The sequence below is a fragment of the Mus musculus genome, chromosome 1 (assembly GCF_000001635.26).
Source record: "Mus musculus strain C57BL/6J chromosome 1, GRCm38.p6 C57BL/6J".
Taxonomy (NCBI): Eukaryota; Metazoa; Chordata; class Mammalia; order Rodentia; family Muridae; genus Mus; species Mus musculus.
The window spans coordinates 156,425,323-156,443,952 of record NC_000067.6 but is presented as its reverse complement, the minus strand read 5'-3'; the positions used below and the strand labels follow the sequence as shown (position 1 = coordinate 156,443,952).

Here is an 18,630-nt window from a genome sequence, read left to right as displayed (position 1 = left end):
GTGGCCCACAGGTTGAGAACCACTGGCCTAATCTCTTTACTATTCATGTTATGAATGGGTTGTGCTGACTTAATTTATGAACCATAAACAAAAGGTGCACTTTGGGTGGGAGATGGCTGTCTCTTCTTTGCCGTTGTGTTCACTGGGATATCGATGGAATTTACCCCATCAGAATATTGGGTTGGTGAAAATTACATCATGTGCCATAATGTGCCTTTGTTTAAAAATGAACCTTGTTTATGAAAATTTACTGTATAGGGGAAATTGGTATGTATTTCCTAACCTTGACAAGAAGGCAAAGCCTTTTAATTTCTGTTTGTGTTGAGACTGGGATATGTTATAGTTTCAAGAGAGAGATCTTCAAAAATTTACATCTGGAGAAAAATGCAGGCTTCTTACATAAAACATAAGAATTGCATTACTGAAAACTTAACAAAATGAAAGGGGCTCTAGCTCTATCTAGCTCAGGGTTAGAATGCATTCCTAGACCTGCCTGAGTTCAGTCCTCATTAATGAGAAGGGAGGGAGGGAAGGATGGAGGGAGAAAGCAAAGGAGCAGAGAAAAATTATCAATTAAAATAGACTTGAACTTTAAAAAAAAAAGAAAGAAAGAAAGAAAGAAAGAAAGAAAGAAAGAAAGAAAGAAAGAAATGTGACCAAGGAAATTGCTTTTCTAGGTTTTTATTAGGTTTTGACGAGCCTTTAAATAGAGGCTTAAGACTATTTTAGGTCCTTCAAAGTTGTTTAGAAGCGGCACACACTTCCCAAGCTTAAGGCTGCAACCCTTGTTGGATACAGAGGGTGCTCGCTGGGGAGCAGTTATCCAGAAGGTATTTTCTGTTAAAAGGAAAACAGCCCAGTCTGAAGTGCCATCCGGAGCCGAAGTGGGAGGTGTTTAGGAATGGCTGTGCTTTAGGTTGGTGGGAGGTAGCTGCTTACTGTCCTCAACAAACAGAAACTCTCTAGTACAACTCGGGGTTTGAAGAGTTAGTCCTTGTCAGAGACTAGCCTTTGCGCACACAGTCGTGCCTTGGATGGGTTCCTAGATGCAGATTGTCCCTCTAAGGCAGCCAAGCTGCTTCTGTGAGTCACTCCTATTTTGGAAAGAAAAAGTTTAAGGATCCATTATTTTTCACCTTGATTGTATCCTTTAATCTCTGTATGCTGCAGACTTAACGTACTCTTTTGAGCTTTTATGTTTTGTTGGGTTGGTTTGGTTTTGGTTTGAGACAAGGTTTCTCTGATAGCCTTGGCTGTCCTGGAACTTTTTCTGTAGAGCAGGCTGGCCTTGAACTCACAGCTGGAACTAAAAGTGTTTTTCAATTTTTTTTTTCTTTTTCAAAGAGTTTTCTTGAAAGTAGATTACATGTCTTGTAAGCTGCTTGTAAGAGTGCCTTTGCTGCGTGGTTCTTCAGAATTTAATGTAGATTACTAACCCCTGACCCGCTTGGCCTACCCTTGCAGCGAGCTGTTTGAAGTGGACCACATCAGAACAATTTACCACATGTTCATCGCACTCCTCATCCTATTCGTCCTCAGCACGATCGTCGTGGACTACATCGATGAAGGAAGGTCAGGCGAGAGGCTGCTTAGCCCGCTCACAGAGTGGGGAAAGGGAACTGTTCTTACTAGCTTCAAAAAACCTCTCGGGCAGCAGAATTGGTGATGAGTCTCTTCTCTCCTAAAAGTGAAAGAGAAGAGTTTCGTTTCTCCTCGCCATCATCATTAATAATCCGTTTTGAGAAAGTGGTCCAGCTAGGCTCAGGCTGACCACATAGCTGACGGTGATCTTGAGCTCCTGGTGTGTCTTCCTCCCCTACCAAGTGCAGGCTGGTGCCTGCAGCAGCGCTCCGCTATACAGGGCTACAGAAGGCCACTTTTGTGCAGGCATATAACGTTCAGTGAACTTATTTTCCATAGAGGAAGAGGCTGCCCTCCTCTCTTCCCTCCCTTCCCACCCCTCCCCTCAGTCCTCTTTCTGCCCCAGTTTGCTTTTGCTTTCCATGTCACCTGTACACACACGATCCTAGGTGTCTATAAAGACTTGGGCCCACAAATGATAGAGAGCATGTAATATGTATCTCTCTGAGGCTGACATAATTCCCTTAAAAAGATTTTCTCCAGTTGCACTTGTTTTCCTGTAAATGATATAACTTCATTCTTTAGACTGAAAAAATTTCTATTATGTATATAAACCACATTTTTATTAAGCATCCTCCATTGATGGACATTTAATGTTGGCTCAGTAGCCTAGTTCTGTGAACCATGATATAATGAACACATGTGACATGCTGGCAGTGTTACTATTTCCAAAAGTCAAAAGCTTGTGTGTGTATATCAGGGAGGGAGGAAGGGAAGGAGGGAGGGAGAGAGAATTTTGAGTTCTATAAATTTATTTCATATCAAAGATTCACTTTTTTTTTCTCTTTTCTCCCCCACAGGCTGGTACTTGAGTTCAATCTCCTGGCCTATGCTTTTGGCAAATTTCCTACTGTTATTTGGACATGGTGGGCCATGTTCCTGTCTACACTGTCAATCCCCTATTTCCTGTTCCAGCGATGGGCCCACGGTTACAGCAAGAGTTCTCACCCATTGATCTATTCCCTTGTCCATGGCTTGCTCTTCTTAGTCTTTCAACTTGGAGTTCTAGGTTTTGTGCCAACATACGTTGTCTTAGCATACACACTGCCACCAGCCTCCCGGTTCATTCTGATACTGGAACAGGTAAGGATTTGAATGCTACTGGGAATGATGTCATGCTTAGTCCCATAACAATAATGATCTGATACTGTTGCTAATGCTGGATACATGTTCATAAGTATCACATGCATACCAACTTAAGTCCCATTTTCCTGCCATCAGTTCCCAAATCCTGGGATTGCAGCTATGTTCTACCAAGGCTGGCTTTAGAACTGAAGTGTTTAAAAAAAGTTCATTCTACTTCAGTTTTCTGGACCTTAAATACATTATATTGAACTTTTTTGTTTGTTTTGTTTTGTTTTGTTTGAGACAGGGTCTCTGTACAGAGGTCTGGCTATCCTAGAACTCACTATAAAGACTTGTAAATCAGGCTGGCTTGGAACTCACAGAGATCCATTTGTCCCTGCCTCCCAAGTTCTGGGATTAAAGGGGTGCACCACCACACCTGGTTCTTTTAAATAGATTTTTAATTTCCCATTTTTTAAAAAAGTAAACCTGTAATAGTCATGTCTTTATCTGGAAGTTTTTTCCCCCACTTTATAAAGGCTAACTTGAGTTGGTAGATGTAAATTTAAGTTCTTTTGTGTGAATGCTATTAGCCTGTGTAGCTCTGGAGTTACTTATAGGAGACAGAGGTAGGAAATTCATGTTCCCTCTGCTTTGACAGATTCGTTTGATAATGAAGGCTCACTCATTTGTCAGAGAGAATATCCCACGAGTACTAAATGCAGCCAAGGAGAAATCAAGTATGTAACTGTCATCTTAGTGGATTATTGATGGGGCCTCGCGTTGTCTGGCTCTGGGATGACGTTGTGTCCTGTAGGGACTGTACTGCATTCTATGCCTGGGGTCTGTTATTGATTTGGAGGACTCATTGTTTCCTGACTATTCCGTTTTGTCCTTTTTTCTACAATGAAAACAATTATCCTCAGACTCTTGTAACTGAGCATCCATGGAATGTTAATAGCCTCACCCCACTGTGTCTGCTTACCTTGCAAACCCTTGTTTCCCACTCAGGAATTTTTATCTTAGTCACAGGAATGGCTTAGAGAGATTGGCAGTAATTGGGCGATAGCGTGAAAAACAAGTCATCCTAGTAGACCAGGAAGAAAAATAGGAGCCAACAGGCCAGGCTGTTCTTCCCTGTTGCGTTCTTTTGCGTGTTTGGTTTGGTTTTTGTGTTTTGTATTTTGAAACAGGGTCTCTCTATGTAACTATCACTGTCCTAGAACTCACTCTATGGACCAGGCTGGCCTGGAACTCAGAGATTTGCCTACCTCTGCCTCCAGAGTGCTGGAATTAAAGATGAGCCCACCACTGCCCAGCTTTGCCAACCATTTTTAATCTGCCTGAGATTAAAGGCGTGTGCCACCACCCTCCCCACTTCCCTGTTCTTGTTGCTGACTTTGGTTCTCCTGGTTTTCTGGGTCAAGTCAAAGATCTTGTAATCCAATAGCTTTCCTTTTTTAGGCAAAGATCCACTACCCACAGTCAACCAGTACCTGTACTTCCTGTTTGCGCCTACACTTATTTACCGAGACAACTACCCAAGGTAACCATGAAAGGGGGAGGAAGTGTGTGGGGCACAGAGGTGCCCAGTGAGGGGCAGCGCTGGAGGCGGGCTGTCCATACAGGGCTACAGAGAAAACTGCTCATTCTAACAGGGCAGTGCTAATTAATAATTCTTGGTAGAATTACATAATCTTGTTATAATTTTGATGTTGTTAAAATTGAGGGGGGAGTTGGAGATCAGATTCAAGGCTTTGTGGCATACTGTCCTATTAAACTACTCCTCCAGCCCATAAATGATATAATGTGTAGAAAACCATTATTCAGTTCTTGACATTGTAGATAAAAGGACAACAGAAAGAGTTCATTGCTTATTTTTAAAAAAAACCTTTTTTTCTCTTTCTTTTCAGGACTCCTACTGTAAGATGGGGTTATGTCGCTATGCAGTTTTTACAGGTAACTTTTTAAAAACTGCTTAACGTGTTATTGATTGGTATATTTTATTTTTTATTTTTAAGATTTTTATTTATTTTAACAAATGGGCTTCTTGTCAGGTGGTGGTGACACACGCCTTTAGTCCCAGCACTTGGGAGGCAGAGGCAGGCAGGTCTCTTGGTTCAAGGCTAGCCTGGTCTACAGATCGAGTTCTAGGACAGCCAGGGTTACACAGAGAAACCTTATCTCAAGAAAAACAACAACAACAAAATCAAATGGGCCCCTTTAAAAATATATGTAATTTATTTTTATTCTATATGCCCTGGTGTTTTGTCTGCATATTATCTGTGTGAGGTGTCAGAAGCCTTGGTGTTACAGACCAAGGTGTGAGCTGCCATATGGGTGCTAGAAATTGAACCTTGGTCCTCTGGAAGAGCAGCCAGTGCTCTGAACCCCTGGGCCATCTCTTCAGCCCTATACATTTTTTTTTTTTTTTTGAGATAGGATTTCTCTATTATGTAGCTCTGGCTGCCCTAAAACTCACTATGTAGATAAAGCTGGCCTTGAACTCACTGAAATCTGCTTGCCTCTGCCTTCCAAGTGCTTAATTAAAGGCATGTGTCATCAAGTCTGGCTCTTTTTCTAAAAATCTACTTAAAATGAGCCAGGGTTGGTGGCTCATGCCTTTGATCTCAGCACGTGGGAGGCAGGGGCAGGGGCATCTTTGAATTCTCGTGTTAACCAGGACTGTATAGTGAGACCCTGTCTCAGAACAAGCAAACAAACAAACAAACAAACAACAACAACAACAACAAAACCAGCTTAAGAATGCTTTCTGTCAAGACTAAAGCTTTTTAAGTTCCTTCAACGCAGGCCATGGTATGTGCTTTGCCAGTGTCAAAGGTCTTTTTCTTCATTAAAGAATATTTAAATTGAAGTAACTCTGTTGGATTATTTCAGTAAGAACCTAGATGGCTTCCCCTTGCCTTTTCTGGGGGGTAGTGGTATGTGTGAGGTTTGCTTGCTTAGAACTTCCCATTTCTTCCTCACTCATTTTGAGAATCAAAAATCCCAGAAAAATCCCATTTTAAATTCTGTTTAAATCAAATACTTGGTTGTAAAATGAGTTATTCTAGGGTTCATAAACAGGTTCTTGGATAATTGTCTAAAAATGCCATTTGGGCCAGGTGTGGTAACACATGTCTGTAAACCCAGTTCTTAGGCTGCTGAGGCAGGGGGATTATTGAGTTTGAAGCCAGCCTGGGCTTCACAGCAAGACAGAGTCTTCAGTAAATGATGAGGAAGAACCATGGTAGATATGAAACTTGAATACCCTCTCTGAAGGATGTAGCCGTCTGTATACTGGGGTTAAATGGCTATGTGTAATTGTTAGTCATACATGAATTTCTTCGGGAGGAAGCCACGCCCCCTCTCTCCCTTTACCAAGATGCCATGGTTTCTTTACTGTGTTTTAGGTGTTTGGCTGCCTGTTTTATGTGTACTACATCTTTGAGAGACTCTGTGCCCCACTATTCCGGAATATCAAACAGGAGCCCTTCAGTGCTCGTGTCCTGGTCCTGTGTGTGTTTAACTCCATCTTGCCAGGTAACCTGGGTGCTCCCCAGTTTGTCCATCCACATAGATAGTCAGGAGAAAGCAGGAAGCTGCTGTCTGTCAGTGCCTTTAGTTCCCTGGTTTTCCTGTGAATTCAGCTATACACACACCCATCCACCGTCTCTCAGTCTGCCCCACAAGTGAGATGCCTTTCTAGTTTCACTTCCTGCTCAAGTCTGCTTCCCCCAATGTGGGAAGTCCACATTCACGTCTGTCTTCCTCTTTCTATTCACTTCTCTGTAACCTCTCAGTGTCACCTTGAAATACCCATTGTTGAAGTCATTGGTAACCTCCTCCTGATGCTAAACACTGTAATGGTTTAGCACTCTCCAGAGTGGCCCCTGGGGACAGTGGGGACACTGGATGCTCTGGCCACATTTTGAAGTCTTAATTTGCCACCATTGCTTACCTGTCCACACTTTCCACCAGGTTTTATCTCTTAGCTTCATTCACTCAATGTGCTTTACCTGGTGACACAAATGTTCCTACTGTGTGCCAATGCTGCGGACGCAGGTGTGGATGGTGCAGACAGTCTTCACTTTGGGGCGCTTCCTCCACTTAGCCATCTTGTCTCCACTTGCTAATATTTAGCACTGTCTGTCTTCACCTTTCGTTCCTGAAATGGGACCGCTCCCCTGGGTAACCTAACTCATTTGACTGTGAACTCCGTGGGATTAAGGATCATATTTTAAGATTTTTAAAAATGTATTTATATACTGTGTATATTAGTGTTTGCCTGCATGTATGTGCACCATGTGCTTGCAGTGGCTGTGGAGGCCAGAAGAGGGTGTCCAGTGCCTCGGGACAGGGAGTCACAGACAGCTGTGAGCTGCCATGTGGGCGCTAGGAATCGAACCTGGGACCTCTGGAAGAGCAGTCCATGCTCTTAACTACTGAGCCATCTTTCCAGCTCCAAGGACCGAATTTTAAAGCCACTTTCAGTTTATCCCATATTGTCCACCAAATACATCCTTCTGAGGAAGTGAATCAAGTGGGTGAGCCTGCAGTGGGTATCTTACAGTACCGTGTGGTACAATAAGTGCTTGTATAAAGAGAGTGACTGTGGGCTTTGTTTCTCATGTCAGAGGTGACATTTAACACTGGACATTGGAAAATATGCCCAACTAACAAAAACTGTCTTAATTACAAAATATTGTCTGTAGAAAGTGGTGGGAAGGTTTTCATATAGAAAAGGTGGATAGAAAGGCCCAGGGTGACGGGCAGTGGTGGTGCACGCCTTTAATCCCATCACTTGGGAGGCAGAGGCAGGCAGATTTCTGAGTTCCAGGACAGCTTGGTCTACAGAGTGAGTTCCAGGACAGCCAGGGCTATACAGAGAAACTCTGTCTCGAAAAACAAACAAACAAACAACAACAACAAAAGGAAGGAAGGAAGGAAGACAGGCAGGCCCAGGGCACCTTGGAATGACGGAAGTCTGTTGTATTTGGTATTCGTAGCACACAGGGCAGAGTTAAAGGATCTTGGGCACAAGTTCAGCTGCATGGTCAGGCATTTCTTTAAATTAGGCTGGAGCCATCTATTTTATCTTAAAATTACATAGAAGTAAATGTTTTTAAAGTAAAAATAAATAAATAAATAAATAAATAAATGATAACCCAGCTTTCCAAGGTGCACTGTATCACCTCTGTACTGGGTGAGCTGTAACCCCAGCAGGCTTCGTGGCAGTGTCCCAGCTAAACACTCACTGGCGTGTTTATGACAGCTGGCTAAAGAAGCTGCTGGGTGGGGGTGGGGTGGGGAAGCTGCTCGGAAAGGCTTCCTTCATACTGTCCTCTTGTTTCAGGTGTCTTGATACTGTTCCTTTCGTTCTTTGCCTTTTTGCACTGCTGGCTCAATGCCTTTGCTGAGATGTTACGCTTTGGTGACAGGATGTTTTATAAGGTATTGTATGCATTATATAGTATATATACTTTGTGTGTGTGTGCGAGTATGTATGTGTGTGCGTGTGTGTATGTATATAAAATTGAAACATACATATTTCTCTGTGTAGTTGTCCTAGAACTCACTATGTAGACCAGGCTGGCCCCACAGAGATCCACCTGCCTCTGCCTCTGTCTCCCCGGTGCTGCGATTAAAGGCATGGGCCACCATGCCTGGCATTTCTAATACATTTAAAACATTGTTGGCTGGGCGGTGGTGGTGCACACCTTTAATCCCAGCACTCAGGAGGCAGAGGCAGGAGGATTTCTGAGTTCGAGGCCAGCCTGGTCTACAAAGTGAGTTCCAGGACAGCCAGGGCTACACAGAGAAACCCTGTCTCGAAAAACCAAAAAAAAACCAAAAAAAAAAAAAAAAAAAAAAAACAAACAATTGTTGGGGTAGGGAGTGGGCACACATGTAACACAGAGTTCATGTGTGTTCAGAGATAGAAATCAGGCTGTCAGGCTTAGCAGCAAGCCCTTTGGCCAGCTGAGCCATCCTACTGGCCCTCAAGTCCCATTTTATTTACATATTGTTAGGTATTGAGGGTTTTTTTTATACAAATCCCGGAAGATACTTTTCTATGAGTTTTACCAATGTTAAGTCTGAAATTCTGATACAGGTATAACCCAGCTGCTGTTACATACTAAGGAGGCTGAGGCAGGGTAGTTACCATGGTTTCCAGGCCAGCCTGAGCTGCAGTAGAGTAAGACCCCTCGGCCTTCCCTCTACCCACCTGCACAAGAGCGTAGAGTGCTTGTGGGATCTTGTAAAGATACTGTGACTGCAATGGGAAAGTGCTTGTCAGAGGATATGCTGGTGCCATCGCTGTTTCAGAGTGGCCATTTGACTTTTATAAAGTGGCTTCAGTGGGTCAGTCACTTGAGACTAGAGCATTCACAAGGGAAGTCGCTTCCTTCACTGTCAGTGGTATTCTTTCTGTTTCCAGCGGTATTAGCCTGCTAACGCTGGCCTTGTCAAGTTGTGCTGTCTTGACTTCAAGTCTACCACTTCCTTCTCAAAGATAGTCAGTGTGGATGGCAAATTTTAGATATCTGATTCTATTAGTCTTACCTCCAAATTGGAGTCCAGAATATAAAAGGGACCCCATCTCACTCACTCCCTTATAATTAAATGTTGCCGTAGTGGTCCAAGTTGGTCTGTTTCCATGTGTGCTCAGTTCTCATATGTTTAACAAGGTGGAGAGGAAGTTTACTGGCTCTGTCATGGCAAACATAAGTTATAATGTGTACTGTATCTTTCCTTATAACATGTTGATAATGAACAATGCACTCTGAGACTTAGTCTATATATATATGTATATGTAGTGTGAGTATTAATATTAAGTGCCCACTTTCTTTTTGAGATTTGTAGCCTCAGTGTGTGGACAAACAGTTTATCATAATGTGCTGCAGGCTTTATTCACACCAGGCTTGTGTACTCTTTGGAAATGGCCAGGGTTTTGCTCTGTGTGTGAGTTTCCAGCTTCTCTTTCCCCCCAGGACTGGTGGAACTCTACATCATACTCCAACTACTACAGGACCTGGAACGTGGTGGTGCACGACTGGCTCTACTACTATGTTTACAAAGACCTGCTCTGGGTAAACAGCAAGACCTAGCTGATGATACATAGGACATGGGGTTTCTGAGGGCCTAGGGAGATGGCTCAGTTCTCAGAACCCACATTGGGTAGCAAATAATTTCCCTCTATCCATACCTCCATGCTCCCACACACACACTCTCACCATCCCTCACTTGTTCTCCCTCTCCCTTTTCCTCCCCTTCCCTCCCTCTTTCCTTCTTTTGTAGACCAGGCAGGCCTGAAATTTGCAGAGATCCTCTTGCCTCTGCCTACCACACACACTTTCATTTGGGTTGGTTTCTTTGTTAAAAGTAGATTTGAATTTACATCTCTCCAACCAGAGACAGGTTTATGTGAGCCATGCTTTGGAGCATACTATAGTCAGAGTAATTAGGTATAGTCTGTACTTCTGGTTAGCACGGGTGTCTCCGAAACAGTTTTCATTGTTAAGCAAGTGTGTCATCCACCTCCGTGGCTGACAGCATCTTAGGGAGGAGGCATATGTTAAAGCTGTGAGCTCTCTCTCTCTCTCTCACACAGTGAAGTCCCATGTTGGGCTGAGGCAAGTCTCATTTTTAAATCTTAGTTTTGGGGGCTGGCTCAGCAGTTAAGAGTACTGTCTGCTCTTCCAGAGGTCCTGAGTTCATTTCCCAGCAACCACATGGTGGCTCACACCATCTGTAATGGGATCCAATGCCCTGTTCTGGTGTGTCTGAAGAGAGTGACAGTGTATTCACATTAAAAAAAAAAGACTTAGTTTTGGAAAGGGTGCCTGCTCTGTGTTCTGCACAGCATCCCATGCTCTGATGATTGAAATTTGAACTTGGTGTGGTTCTGTGAGCACTTTGAAGGAGGAGGTAAAGGTTGATCAGAAGCTCAAACAAGACTAGCCCGTAGCATGTGAAACCTGGCTGAATAATGCTTCCAGAACGTTCCAGATTAGCACCACAGCCCAGAAACCAAGCCCTCAGCACACAAGGCTTTAGGCAGGACATTTCATATCCAAACTACAGCATTAAGCATGTTATTGCAATTATTTTAATAGATTTGGATCAACCTAAGGAGTAGTTTGAAAAGTTGAATTCGATTGAGCAGGTATCTTTAGCGGGTGATATCATGTCTCATAATGCTTGTGCATACTTTTTTTTTTTTTTAAGTTACTAACTCTGATATTTTCCTTGTGACTTAGTTTTTCTCGAAGAGGTTCAAATCTGCCGCCATGCTGGCCGTCTTCGCCCTGTCGGCTGTGGTGCACGAGTATGCCCTCGCCATCTGCCTGAGTTACTTCTACCCGGTGCTCTTCGTGCTCTTCATGTTCTTTGGAAGTGAGTGACGCAGCCGACTGCTTGTGCTGCTGGTGTCCCAAAGGAGAAAGCGAGACGGGAGGGAAACCAGGAAGTCACCTTAGCAAAGCTAGATGGTGGCACCGTTTCAAGGTCGTTCATTTAGCAGGGGGTCAGAGTGTTGACTTTGAGTAATTGCATGCAGCTGTGTCTACAGGTGTTTGCACATTTGGGAACCAATGGTAAACACTGTCACTGTGCAACTCCTGAGCGGGTAAAGAGGAACCCATAAGAATAATGCCATGAAGTGTGTTTTCATTCCGTCTCAATACAGTTGGTTTCCTAATAATTAGTGATAATTAGCAGGGATAGCTGACACATTTCAGTAGTTAAGCATCATTTATTTGTAGAATAAGGGAGCAGGGTAAAAGATGCATATGAGAGCCTACTGCTGGGAGCCAGCCACAGCCTGGATCTGAGCCTCAGCCCTGGTGGGCTGCAACTGGATAACTGTGTGTTTGTTTTCTTTCTAACTTCAGTGGCTTTTAACTTCATTGTTAACGACAGTCGGAAAAGGCCAATCTGGAACATCATGGTTTGGGCTTCTCTGTTCCTGGGCTATGGACTCATTCTGTGCTTTTATTCTCAAGAGTGGTATGCCCGCCAGCACTGTCCTCTGAAGAACGTGAGTTGCCAGCCCAGCTCGGGTGTCCATTGCCCCTGATGTAAGGGTGTGGGTGATGTTCCGGAGGGTAGTACAGTAGTGGAGAGTGAGGCCTGCTTGAAAGGAGGGGTAGGAAATAAGCCTCAGTTTACCTCCCAGTCTGGTCTCCTTGCAAGCCTGCTCCTTTGACTTCCTTCATTCAGTGCTACAGATTCTTTGTTTTGTTTTTTCTTACCTCCTGTGGCTTTCTATCTCCAGGGTTCTCCCAGGGACACATGCATCCCTGCCTCTGGGGCAGGATGCTTTTCACCTCTGTCCCCTGGGAGTGATACGCTTTTCTAACTGTCAGACCACACTGAGTCTGGACCACAGCTTCTGTATTGTCCTTTGCTTTCCTTTCCTTTCCTCTTCCTCTTCCTCTTCCTTTTCCTTTTCCTTTCCGTTTCTTTCTTTCTCTCTCTTTCTTTCTTTCATTTATTTTTATTTATATAAGTACAATGTAGCTGTCTTTAGACACACCAGAAGAGGGCATCAGATCTCATTACAGATGGTTATGAGCCACCATGTGGTTGCTGGGAATTGAACTTATGACCTCTGGAAGAGCAGTCAGGGCTCTTAATCACTCTAGCCCCGTTCTTTTTTTTCTTTGTCTTTCTTGTGCTTGGGTTTTGTCTGACCCATCTTTCCAGTTTTGCACAGAGTACTTCGCCTTGGAGTGGGTCGTTAGCAGTCATATGCATATGCTTTATTATCTAGTCTGACCTCTACTTAGACTTTAGACCCAAACTGAGTTTTGCTAAAGTAACTGTCAGGATGCCGAGAGACAGTGCCCGCTCACCATTCGGTCTGCAGTCCGTGGAGCTGAGTGCAGGTTACTGAGATTGAGAAACTTCTTGGCAAACTCTTCAGTTGAGTTCAGATGCTGTCAGTGAAAGCATCTCAGAGCCTTTTGGATTAGGGGATGTCTTATACCTTAAAGGCCACGGAGATGCTGGGAGGTGGCTCAGGGAAGTACAGTAGCTGACGGCCGGCCTGTACCACCCCATGCCTAATCCACATGCACCATGGATAAACATAAACTCTTCTTTCCCTTATTTCTCCCCTCGTAGCCTACATTTCTGGATTATGTCCGGCCGCGGACCTGGACTTGTCGGTACGTGTTTTAGAAGCCCTGGCTCTGCCTCCTTGCTTGCCATTGAAGATTGGATATTCTTCCTGATTCCGAGCCAGCCGTCTTCAGCGGTTACTGAATCCCCACACTGCGGTGTTTGGGGCTCTCTATCCTTTCTGATGATTCACCTGGAGTTGGGCTGTGGGAAGCCCACTTCGTGATTTTTTTGTTTTGTTTTGTTTTGTTCCCTTTGGGGGAGAAAGGAGACTGACAGTTGAGATAATGGCAGATTTTTGCAGGGTTATCTCAGGTCAAGCCTTGGTAGTTTTATCTGTTTATTTCCTTGATTCCATCCAACCAGAGACTAAACATATCTTGACCATGAGTTAGCCAAAACACTTAGGAAGACATCATTTCTGTATCTCTGAGCATAGAAGTTTTGTTCATGCACATTATCAAGAGGTATGCTAGTGCAATTGAGAAGAAAGAAATTTTGTTATTTTTGGTAGAGAAAAAAAAAACCCTATTTTCCAAAGATAATCTTGTTATGCATTCTGCTCGTCTCTTTTGTTGCTATTCTGCTTTGCTTTGCTTCTGTGCTAGGAGTGGAACCCAGGGTCTCGCTCAGGGACAGCACCCTGAGCCACAGCCCAGGCCTTCCACTGTATTTTTCTGAAAGTTCTGGTCTACTGTTTTGTTTTCCATTTTCTGTATAAGTTGTGATTCTTTTAAATGATTAGTGTTCCCCTTGAACTCAATGCTAGTACAAATTCAAGGGTCAGAAGTAGAAAGGGAAAAAAGACATTTCCTTTTGAAATTTCAAAAGTCATTTTAATACAGACTCACTGAGCTGCCCATGTGTTTTTAATTGTGCTACCATAGAAGTTCTGTGGAAGATTTTATTATTGTTGGTTTGATTTTGGTTTTTTAGAGGTGGGGTCTTGCTATGTAGCCCAGGCTGGTCTTGAACTTGCTATGTAGCCTGACTGGTCTTGAACCCCTGACCTCCTGTGTCCCAAGTGCTAGGATCACAGAAGACATCTCCATGCCTGGCCAAGATTTTTTTTTTTTTTTTTTTAACTTTTAGGTTATAACTTCTTTGAAGTTACTTAGAAGTATCCTTTGGTCTAATTGCTTTATTGTCTAATGCGTAGTGACTTTCCTTGTTATAGACTAGCGAGTCCATAGTGGAAGTATTAATCTTTCTCTACTAATAATCCCAAAATGGCTCCTAAGGCTCCAGAAGCTGGCTTCTGAAACATCTGCTCAGTCATTATACTTTATATTTTTAGATGAAATAAATGACTATGTGATCATTTGTAAGGACATGTACTCATATGTGACATTTGCAAATTGTGAGGCGCTCATTCCTCACCTGGTGTGTCAGAAGGACCTGCTGTGCTTGTGTGCAAGGGTGAGCCTATGTGTGCGAGGACTGTGCATCAGAAAGGTACCACGGACCACAGAGTTCAAACCTTCTGCCCAAAGAAATGAGCCGTACAAGTTGCTCACACACAAAATCCCATGGCACAGTCACTTTGGTGGTTTCCTGGCAACCATCCGTACAGTTTTGGGAAGTCTTTTCAGAGTGGCTTTAAAAATCACTTTTGAGTCTCACGAGATCTGGAGGGCTCTTTTATAATCACTCTCCGCTAGGACCACAGGTCTCCAGGTTCCTTACCTACCTATTGACCACTGCTGGGGATGAATAGTGGCTGTTTCTGTCAGTTCTTTGTTCCCAAACAATAGTGTTCTGTGTTGTCACAGAACCATAGCCCCTTGATAAGTCTGTAAAGGCTTGTGTGTGTTGTTTTGTTTTGTTTTGTTTTTTTGTTTTTCGAGACGGTTTCTCTGTGTAGCCCTGTCTGTCCTGGAACTCACTTTGTAGACCAGGCTGGCCTCGAACTCAGAAATCCACCTGCCTCTGCCTCCCAAGTGCTGGGATTAAAGGCGTACGCCACCACCGCCCTGCTAAGGCTGTGACTTAAAGATTAAAACAAGCTGGTTACTTTTGTGTGTAATGGCATTTTAAATATAATGAGGGAACAGACCGGCCAGGGACTTGGTTATAAGCCAGGCTTCTGAAGCAAGGGGATGGGATTTCAGAGGTGGGGGTGGGGGTAAGGGTGGGGATGGGGGTGTCCCTTTCTTTGAAGTACTAGATATGCATTTTTAGGAAAGGGCATTACTTTGTAGCAGTTCTCCATTCCAATGTTGGACTGATCATGGCCACCCTTCCCCCTCACCCACTCTTTTTTGAGACAAGGTCTTTCTCTGCAACCAAGCTAGTGTGGACCTCACATCCTCCTGCCTCAGCCTCCTCAGGTGCCAGAGTTTATAATATAAGCATGTGCTGCCTCAGAAGGCCTTTCATTAGGAATTCTTTTCCTGTCAAGATTTTAGATGATAATAATGTGTGTAAGACTGCAAACTACTTAGCATTCAAAGAGCGTCTTAGGACAACCTCAAAAATACAAAACCCCAAACGAGGTGGCCACTTCTGTGAAAGAAGATTGGGTTGGTAACCATGACCACGTTGGCCGCATTCGCAGGAGTCTTTTTTTTTTTTTTTTTTTTTTTTCAAACCATGTCTGAACTCTTTAAAGAGAAAATAAAACCAAACCTCTTGCTAGCAGTGTGTTCCAAGCTGGTTTGTTTATTGTTTATTATTCCGTGTTGTGCCAATGGGAGAAAGCTGTTTTCTCTTGAGGATACTTCTTATTTGTCTACAAAGTAAGGGGTTTAGTGTTTTCTATAAGAAGTATTAATGCTGATAACTGATTTTAAGTGACCCAAGAAAACTACTGTCTCTACAGCCATTTCACGTTGTATTTGGATGTCTGCTTCGGCCTTGTGCGACTTATGTGTTGGACATTTTTATTCTCAGTCTCAGATAAGAGGGAGAGGGAGCAAGTTTAGGGTTTTTTTTTGTTGATGGATGAATGTATTAAAATTACCTGGGTAACATTGCTTGCCTCGGGTTAGACTTTATTAGAACACTAAGACTGGAATTTCTGGTGCTGTTTGTTTCTGTTGTTCTTTGTTTGTTTTTGAAGCAGGGTGACTCTTCATATCTCTGTCTATCCTGGAACTCATGTTGACCAGGTTGTCCTCGAACTCACAGATCTGCCTCCCAAGTGCAGGGTTTAAAGGGGTGCACCGCCATGCCTAGCTGGGGTTGTTTTTAACTTGTCAGTAACTGCAGCATTTGGCAGTGTGGAAAATGTACCTGTTTCCCTTCTATTCAAGGGAAAAGTTGTTGATGTTGGCAGGTTAAGAAAGAAAGTACAATGTAGAAGTAATTGTATTTGTAAACATTGTTACAGAACTAATTCATTTATGATATGTAACTTGTTTTGAAAGTTAAAAATTATTCTTGTCTAAAAATTGAATATCACAGCTTTGTTTTTAGACAAGTCATATTATGTTTGAAAAGCACTCACTTGGTCTGTATAACCTAAAAAGATGGAATTTAGCCTAGTAGTGGTGGTCCATGCTTTTAATTCTAGCACTTGGGAGGCAGAGATAGGTGGATCTTTATGAGTTTGAGGTTAGCCTGGTCTACCAAGGGAGTTCCAGGACAGCCACGGTTACACAGAGAGACTCTGTCTCTGGAAAAGAAACAAAACAAAACAAAAAACAGAAATGGAATTTATTAGTTGTCAGGAGAGCCTATTTTAAAAAAAAATGACTGTTTTACACAGGTATAAGAAAATTTGAGGCAATTCCAGTTTCATGTTTGTGGGAGGGGGGTAATGAAACTAAAGTAATGGTTGTCAGCTTGTTACCTCAACCTATGGGTGGGGGTGTCAAATGACCCTTTCACAGGGGTCACCTAACTCTGCTGAAAAACATATTTACAATTAATTATAGTAGCAAAATTACAGTTACAAAGTAGCAATGAAATAATTGTATGGATTTAGGGGTCACCACACTATTAAAGGGTCACAGCATTAGGAAGGTTGAGAACCACTGCTAAAGTCATATGACTGTAGTAACAGGCCTCATAAGGTATACATAGTTTAAACTTTTATGACAGCATTTAAAAAACTAAGTTGTGGGTATTCCTCCTTGGAGGATTTTGAGTTCTTTCTCACTTTTCCTTAATAAATGTTTGTTTACTTGCTCAAAAAAGGGGGGGTTATTTGGGGTTTGGGGTGTGCTTGCCTACCACACACAGACTGTTGAGAGGCTTGGCCAAGACACATCAGTGCCACAACGGCATAAACTGGATAGGGTGATGCGCACTTGTAATCCGGATGGGGTGACAAGCTCCTGTAATCCCAGCTCTAGAGAGGTGGGAGAAGGAGAATCACAACTCCTAGATTATTCCTGGCTACAAAACCAGTTGAAGTTGGAGACCAGCCTTGGCTACAAGTGACCCTCTCTCAAGCCCCTTCAGGTAAAACAGACACAATGTTATCTACATAGGGCTGTGATTCTCGGTTGGTAGAGATTCTCTCCTTCCCTGAGAACACCAAGGTTGAGAGCCAGTAGGGAGGTGGCTGATGCAGGGGCTCTGGATTCCGACAGCCAGGGGACTTACAGAAGAGAGAGCAGGGACAGGCTGCCTGCATTACAGAGCCAGCTTTCCTCGTCTGTAAGATGAGGATGGGAGCTTCCTCATAGGGTTGCTGCAGAGCACTGGGCCTGGCAGAAACAGCCTTACTTACTTACCATTTTCTTAGTCTCCCTACAATTAAAACCTGAGTCTGGATTGCTACCTCTTAAAAACTGCAAGGTCCTGAGTCTTCCTGCTACTCTTAAAAACAGCCCCCTAACCCTAGGATTGTTGAGTCCACCTGCTTCTTGATGGGTTTGTGCCAGGTGCAGTGCCCCTGCCTGTCTCCCGAGTATCAGGCGGAATCACCACACTTATCTCTTACTTGGATATCTTTTTCCTTTTTTTAAAGATTCGTTTATTTTATGTATATGACTACACTGTGGCTGTCTTCAGACAGATTGGGTCCATTACAGATGGTTATGAGTCACCAAGTGGTTGCTGGGAATTGAACTCAGGACCTCTGGAAAGAGGTCAATGCTGTTGACCACTGAGCCGTCTCTCCAGCCTTTACCTTGTCAGCTTAACCTACATGGTCATGGGCAATCACTCCTGTTTTGTCTTTCCAAAATCACTTCAGGTTTATCTGCCTTAACATTCGGGGAAGGCAACCCGCTTCTGGAGAGAATTGCTGCTGTTGTTATGTAGGTATTGACACCCAGTGGTTAGAACCAGTGTGCACATTTCATAGCTGGGCCCTAGGATTATTGAGTGGGCGGCACCTCCTGAGGACTTCTGACAGCATAAGCAATGCTTTATAGCTTTCAGGGGCAGAATCAGTTCCTTTTCTGTGCTGTATCAGGGAGTCATCATGGCCTTGTGCATGCTGGGCAAGCACTGAGCTAGAGGTCCAGCCTTAGAATCAATATCGTACTTGAAGATAGCTCACTCCTTTGATTAATAAAGGTTCGGTGTCTTGCTGACTAGCGTTACACGGTAATTTCACGTAATTTCCCCCCAATGCTATGTACAACTATCCACATTGGCAAAGAACTCTGAGTGTCTAGGCTTTGGTGGCCCTGACACTGGAAGAGCTGGACGGTGTTGTGGGCAGTAGTGAGCGACACTTGTGGTTTGTCGGGCGCAATGTCCCTACAGCTTCAGTTCGGCAATGGAGCGCTAGGCCCTCTGTCAGACAAGACATTACATAAAAGCCCATTTTATACAGAGAATAAAGACAGCTGGCTGTTGAAACAGAGAGATTGGAGCCCTCCTCCACCTTCAACTCAA

General features: G+C 43.5%; 1 protein-coding gene across 3 annotated transcripts in view; it reads left to right on the top strand.

The window, feature by feature from the left end:
• Soat1 (sterol O-acyltransferase 1) overlaps positions 1-15,845 on the top strand; it is a 46,221-nt gene extending 30,376 nt beyond the window's left edge. For 2 of the 3 annotated variants that reach the window (XM_006496719.4, XM_011238778.3), the window contains 11 exons: positions 1,465-1,572; positions 2,442-2,724; positions 3,368-3,446; positions 4,171-4,252; positions 4,620-4,665; positions 6,120-6,249; positions 8,063-8,160; positions 9,702-9,800; positions 10,971-11,106; positions 11,604-11,749; positions 12,838-15,808. In XM_006496719.4, the coding sequence (XP_006496782.1) occupies positions 1,465-1,572; positions 2,442-2,724; positions 3,368-3,446; positions 4,171-4,252; positions 4,620-4,665; positions 6,120-6,249; positions 8,063-8,160; positions 9,702-9,800; positions 10,971-11,106; positions 11,604-11,749; positions 12,838-12,894 (1,264 nt within the window). In that variant the 3' untranslated portion in view covers positions 12,895-15,808. Of the gene's footprint in view, positions 1-1,464; positions 1,573-2,441; positions 2,725-3,367; positions 3,447-4,170; positions 4,253-4,619; positions 4,666-6,119; positions 6,250-8,062; positions 8,161-9,701; positions 9,801-10,970; positions 11,107-11,603; positions 11,750-12,837 lie in introns of all 3 variants that reach the window. The other variant, NM_009230.3, reaches the window with a different exon arrangement.
• The last annotated feature ends 2,785 nt before the right edge of the window (positions 15,846-18,630 follow it).